At 43.3% G+C, this 6,311-nt stretch overlaps 3 protein-coding genes across 3 annotated transcripts; all 3 read right to left on the bottom strand.

Moving 5' to 3' along the window:
• Nucleotides 1-605: 605 nt before the first annotated feature.
• On the bottom strand, nucleotides 606-974 carry RB195_005542 (uncharacterized protein; the record flags this gene model as incomplete). The annotated part of the gene is made up of 1 exon (XM_064178109.1): nucleotides 606-974. One exon carries the CDS (start codon nucleotides 972-974, stop codon nucleotides 606-608), a length of 369 nt encoding a protein of 122 aa, XP_064035191.1.
• On the bottom strand, nucleotides 857-1,153 carry RB195_005541 (uncharacterized protein; the record flags this gene model as incomplete). Its single annotated transcript, XM_064178108.1, has 1 exon — nucleotides 857-1,153. The coding sequence occupies one exon, from the start codon at nucleotides 1,151-1,153 to the stop codon at nucleotides 857-859; it is 297 nt and encodes a 98-aa protein (XP_064035190.1).
• A 525-nt stretch (nucleotides 1,154-1,678) lies between these two features.
• On the bottom strand, nucleotides 1,679-1,912 carry RB195_005540 (uncharacterized protein; the record flags this gene model as incomplete). Its single annotated transcript, XM_064178107.1, has 1 exon — nucleotides 1,679-1,912. The coding sequence occupies one exon, from the start codon at nucleotides 1,910-1,912 to the stop codon at nucleotides 1,679-1,681; it is 234 nt and encodes a 77-aa protein (XP_064035189.1).
• Nucleotides 1,913-6,311: the final 4,399 nt, after the last annotated feature.

Below are 6,311 nucleotides of genomic sequence, written 5' to 3'. Positions count from 1 at the left end.
TAACAGTTACGCATTTGGTTCCCTTGCCAACAAGGGAAACATAGAAATATATCGAAAGAGTATATTGGTACAGCGAAACAGCAGCAAATATGAACACAGTGTTAGCGCGTAATATGCACCCTGAAAACAGTGCAACTATTTTAAATATTAAAGAATCTCTGGCGTATCAATCCTCTTATGCGCCAAGCCGTTTGACTGTAATTCGAAATCGTTGGGGTGTAATGAACGTTCGTTGCCGCATACAGTAATCTGCGGGACCAGCCGATGTCCCATGTTAGTGTTTTCATCCTTTCAGATAAGGTTGGTGCAATCGGTTTCAGACGACTGCGCTGCACCCGCCCTTGCTCGATTTTGGATGTCAGAGTTTTTCAAATCACGTTTATTTCAAACTAGAGGATTATACAAGTTGATGTTGGGGTTGTGTAAAATTGTTTCCGATGGTTCTTTGACGGAACGGAAATGTTCCCTTTAGGTATTTAATTTATCAGGTATCAGCTCTGGCAGTGTCCTCGACGACAGCACATTTTTGCCATGTCTGCAAAATTCGCGCCTTCTAACCGTGCGAATTACAAAGCTCGTATGTCTCTGCTGCGCGGCCTCACGCCTCAAACGTCGGGCTTCAGCGCGGTTTTGGCAACAGGATTTTCCTCTCGCCACAAGACGTGACCAAACCATCTAAGTTGCCCCTCTTTCATCTTTTCACCTATCGGGACGACGCCGACGACGCCGAAGATGGAGCGTACAGTGTGGTTGGATACTTTGTCTTTCGGCGTTACACCTATCGTCCATCTCAACATCTGCATCTCCATACCGCCCAACACTCTTTCTAAGGCTTTCGTCGTCGGCGCGCTCGTCATCACTCGCATCCGTAAAGGGCAACAGGGTCCACAACCGTCCTGTAGACCTTCGACTTCATTCGAACAGGGACTTTCTTGTCGCACATTATGCATATTGCCATTTTCCGTTTCATCCATGCCGCATTAACACGTGCTCGACATTCTTGATCAATGTCGCCTACGGAAGTCACTCTGGATCCAAGGTACTTGAGACAGTGAACCTCTTCTTGTACAGGGAATGGCCTGCTTGCTCCAGTCCAACTTGTTAAATTCGGTGCCATCGACACGAATTGAACCATCTTTGGACCGCACTCCATTTACTCAATTTGATACATTGAGGCGCAATTCATATTCCTGCAGCCGATCCTTTCAAGACTGTACTTGTTTTTGAAGATCATCTCGAGATTCCGATGCGAGCACGACATCGTCGGCAAAGAGTAGGGTCCACGGATACTGCTTCTGGATTCCCTTCCTTATCGTGTCCATGCACAGTATGAACAGCAGGGGTGAGAGTGATGAACCCCTACTTGTACAGGGAATGGCCTGCTTGTTCCAGCAGCACAGAGCACAACGCTGGTAGGTTTCACATAAAGCAGCTTCATCCACCGCTCATATTCTTCTGGTACTGCGACCTCATGGGCATCCATAACGGCTCATGTGGGACACGGTCGAAAGCTTTCTCAACAACGAGAAAAGTGAGATGCACACCGCGGTGTTTCTTCAGGAGGATATGGACAGCATGGATAGCATCTATAGTGCTGCAATCCTTCACAAAGCCACACTGGTTGAGTGAAGCGCTGACAATCTTCCTCAGGCGAGCTTCCAGGGCACGCTCAAAACCCTTAATCGTATGGCACAGCAGTCGTATACATAGGCCCGTACGAAGTGGAGTCAGCAATGTCCGCTTTCCCTTTCCAGATAGGCACGGTCACGGAATTTTGCCAAACGTCTGCAGTGCGTCCTTCTGCAACGATCTTGTTAAAGAAAAGTGCGCGCCACACGGACCCTCGATCTTCTAGCAGCTTCCAGACATCAGTAGGTATGTCATCAGGACTGGTTGCTTCGTTCGACTTCATTTTTGCGAGGGCATCACTGACTTCGACGGCAGTAGTTGGTAAAACAGGACCCTCGGCGCTGGGAATAGTTGGGATGGGAGAATGGCAGAGTTCTTCGTTACATAACTGTAATTGCGGCTATATGCACTTTGAAATTGTTATTCAAAACTTCAAAGTTTTCCCACAGTATTACGAAACACCAGAACGCACTTCAAGAAAGAAGTATGTTTGACACGTTGGAGTGCCAAATTTGATGAAATAATCACTATAAATGAAGTTGAGTTTCCCTCGAAACACCATTTTACAATGACATCCTCTGTTGTGTTAGCTCTAGTGGTGAGTCTGTTTTAGCTCTTTCTGAATTATAACTCTCGCCATGGAAAAATCACTAAGAGTCCTGACGAAATTAGGAGCAGTTCAGAAGTCTTTTTCAGGTCCTTTACCATCTCTCGAAGACTTCCTTATCCGATGAAGATCCCGATTTTTATCGTTGTGGTACTATGGCCGATCTCTATCCTGAAATAAAGAAACCTTTGCTAAAAGTAGTCAAAGAAAAAGTCAAAACTACGTTGTTGGTTGGTTTTGAAAGTTGTCTCTCTCGTTCTACCGTTTTCTAGCGCCAAGATGGACACAGTAGTTGTGCTCATGCTCAGGAAGTACCTAGTTTTCTGAATTAGTCCAGAGAAAAAAGAATTTTGATCTGGATTTGATTATGAAAAGAAAAAAGAACATACGGTTGTGATGGCGTATCACGACCATTGGGACATTATAAGTGTCTGAAACTGAAACAACACAACATACATAACCCGGTTAAACTAGCTTTATACGGTAAACACCTAACGTGGGATAGAATTCGGCTGCTAGCACTTCAAAATGCTGAGGAGCAAAGATACGAAGAGTAGGTTTCTGCCACTAGTTTTGATGCACTGCAATGTACACTACACGAATCTGGGGTGGTGCTGGTTTCATACCTGTACGGGGTCGTAGATTATGGAAGGGAGGGTGATTCCGTCCATATCTTCCTAATTACCGTAAAAAACGGAAGTTGCGGCTTCGAGAGTTCCGGGGCGCGATTTTCTACAGCGAATTCGATTGGAGCGCGACGCATTTTCCGGGACGTTTTTTACGGTAGTTGGGAGTCACCCTCTTCCCCATTATCTACGACCCCGCATAGGCATAACAAATCCGAAATCCGCACCACCTCAGATTCGTGGGGTGGTGCCTTTGAGTAAGGTCTGTAGCTTGTTGAAGGCAATTTAGTGTTGAAATGAATAGGACCACAGGTGCGGTACAGATACAATAGCAAGAACATTTGACATAAGGATTTCAAAAGCAGTGTACCATGAAATTGACGTCGTACCTGCGATCGTGGCAAACACAGAGGAAACGAGTAGAATTTGGGCTGAACAGCATGGAAAAAACATGAGTCCGCTCATCCAGTCCTAATCCCCGTAAAGAAAACGGGATGGGTACATCTTTACTTCCCACTAGATACATTGGAACGAGCCCCTTCTACACTTTCCGCTCCTATCAGGAGCCTTTTTCCTGGCTTTAGTTGAATGGGCTAAGAAGACCTCATCGGTCTTCGACAGTGGATGCGGTGCATGACCAAAGGTGCCATTTTGCAAATGATTATGTAAGGAAGAATGCCGTGTTCCACGTCTTTTTTACGACGATTAGGGAAGGATGAGCAGAACCACGCTCGTTTCAGCAATCCACTCGAACTCTACGTTTTCCCTAGAGTTTCCGCACAACACCAATTTTGTGATACGTTGCTTCTAATTGTTATTACCTGCAGAGTAATGAATGGAAAAACACTGTTAGATGCTGGGACTAATGCTATTTCGAGATTTCTTGGGAGAGCCGTGGAGCAATGGAAGAACTATCTTGAAGAAATGGTGAGTGCAGCGTGGACACAGCTAATCCTGCAACGAAAAATCATAGAAAACCCCGAATCTTCCAATTATAAGAGGGCTCGAGAAATTATGCATGTAACTGTAGATCCAGATATTTGGTTCAGAAAAAAAGGATCATTTCTAATTTTTTTTCTGTTAGGACTATCAATTTCAGAAAGGCACTCACCACTACTTTGGCTGCAACTACGACGAAAGAAAAAAGAAGCACATACATGTTTGTCTTTTTAGTAGATGAATTGCTGAGGGCTAACGCCGGACATCAGACCTCTTGTGGTTCTCGCTTCGTGCACCTTTACCTATCAATGAGAATGAAAAATAGTGGCAATTTCTGTAGATTTTTGATGCTATAGAATCGAATTTTTCTTCTCTGAAAGACGTATTTTCGTTCTTTTTCCTAAAGATATTTAAACATTTATGAATGAGTTAGTAGTTTTCTTACTGCATGGGTCAGCATTTACCTTTGAGAGTATTTGAACTTGATTTCACATCAATATTCCTTCGGTACAGTTTGGAAACATTATTTGAGGTATTAAATATTAATATATCGATGGGCGGGTGTGGCGCAGTCGGTTAGAGGTCCGGTGTAGCCACACGGTCGAGGATTCGAAACCGCCCTAGTGTAAACCAAGCCTTTCATCCCTCCGAGGTAGATAAATTGGTACCAGACCTGTCTGGGAGGATAAGAACATTGACTTGACCGTCGGCTGGCCCCGTTTTCACACGCGTTCTAAAACCTCATCGATTACGAATTCCAGTAAAACGCGTTGGCGCTTCCCAAGTGGATTGATACGCCAGTGACTTTATCTTTTACTTTTCTGATATAATCGTCCTTTTCTCCAACAGTTATCAAAGAATGATGTTTCAGCATAAAATGACGCGAAAAATATCATTATACTGACAAAGTTAAGGTTCTACGTCAGATCAAGTAATATGTTAGGTATAATATATTAGGTACTGTTTAAACAGCTTTTTGATGCGTGTTCACAAATTCAGAAGAAAGGATGTTACCAACCTGAAGCAGACGTGCAGAGGAGTAGACATGCGAAGGGATATATAGCGATGAAACGCAACACATGGTGTTATCACGGTTATCAAAGGACACAATCATTCAAAACAAATTCTCTTGGGATTATTGCTCGGTACTGCTGCACCAATTATTGCGCTGATTCCTATTTTTGCGCCGTCCCGCCAACTGTGCAGTTTCCAGCGCTTTGTGGCGTCTGCGCACCACTTCAACGCCGTAGAACCCATCTCTCTGCTCTCTAGAGTTTTGTTCCACACAGATGTACAAACACATGATAGGCTAAGTCCGTTATTATATGTCATGATATTCCTCGCTTTTATACCGCTACAACATCGAAGCTTTTCTCGCTTTCTTTCCTGCAGCTTACGTAGAATGGTGTGATAGTGTTAAATAACATGAAAGTCGTCATCGTACTGAAAAAGACAAAGACATCACGCTAGATCAAGCGGATTTCCGCATGCTTGTATAATTTTTGAAGAAATCGTCTGGCAAGGATGATGAGTGTAACGTACAAAGAAGTGGGCATACGGAGTACATCTCGGTGATTCGCCCCGCATGCAACCTGTATTTTTTTCACTGTTATGCGTTCTGGCTTTGGCGCGCTATGACGTCGTGGAATCCGTCTCACTGCATTCTACCTCTAGCGCCCTCATCTGACGTCGGACTCGTCTCTTACCCCTCCCCTCCCCTCTTTCTCTTCACTCTATAGTACCAGCGCATCTGAATGACGCCGTGGGCAGGGTCAAGCATGTAGTTGGGAAAAAACCCTCCATAGAAGACCCGCCAGAAAGCGACCCCCTCAAAGCGTTCTTTCTAGTATAGCCGCTCATAGCAATGAAAAATTAGTTAAAATAAACAGAATTAAAGAAGCAGATTGGACGCTTAATAATAAATCAAAAATAATATAATATAGTAAATATTATTAAATACCACTATGATGGATATTAATATAAAGTACTGCGAGTGAGTGAGGACAACAGATAAAACATTGGAAAATCATTTTCACACCATTTCCTACTATTTCCTCACAATTTTACTCATCGACAATGAGAAAGAACTGTTGAGCGTTCGATCCGCCGGGATTCTTCCATTCTTTTCAAAATGGAAAACAACTAACCGAGGCAGCATTCTTAGAGCATTTTTTCCCTATTTTCTACTTCCTACACACAATTTTACTCATTAGCAGTGATTACAGACAGTCTTTTTAGCGGCTCTCTGGATTTTTTGAAAGCTAGTTGAGAAAAAGTTGAGAAATTTAGCATTTTTTCCAACTTTTTTCAACTAGCTTTTGAGAGAACGTAAACTAGTTGTAGAAAAGTAAAAACGAAGTATGATAGCAATAATCTTCCTCTATAACAAAATTGAAACAGAATTTGCCTTCATAAACCACGAGCTGAGTTATTGGACTTTGTTTGAAGTCATACAGATTTTGACGCGTTGCCAAAAATCTGAGATTTCGCACTTTTTCCCGTTGCGAGAT

Source organism: Necator americanus, chromosome I (genome assembly GCF_031761385.1).
Source record: "Necator americanus strain Aroian chromosome I, whole genome shotgun sequence".
NCBI classification, from domain to species: domain Eukaryota; kingdom Metazoa; phylum Nematoda; class Chromadorea; order Rhabditida; family Ancylostomatidae; genus Necator; species Necator americanus.
The sequence above is the reverse complement of the archived record's forward strand: the minus strand, read 5'-3'. Positions and strand labels throughout refer to the sequence as shown.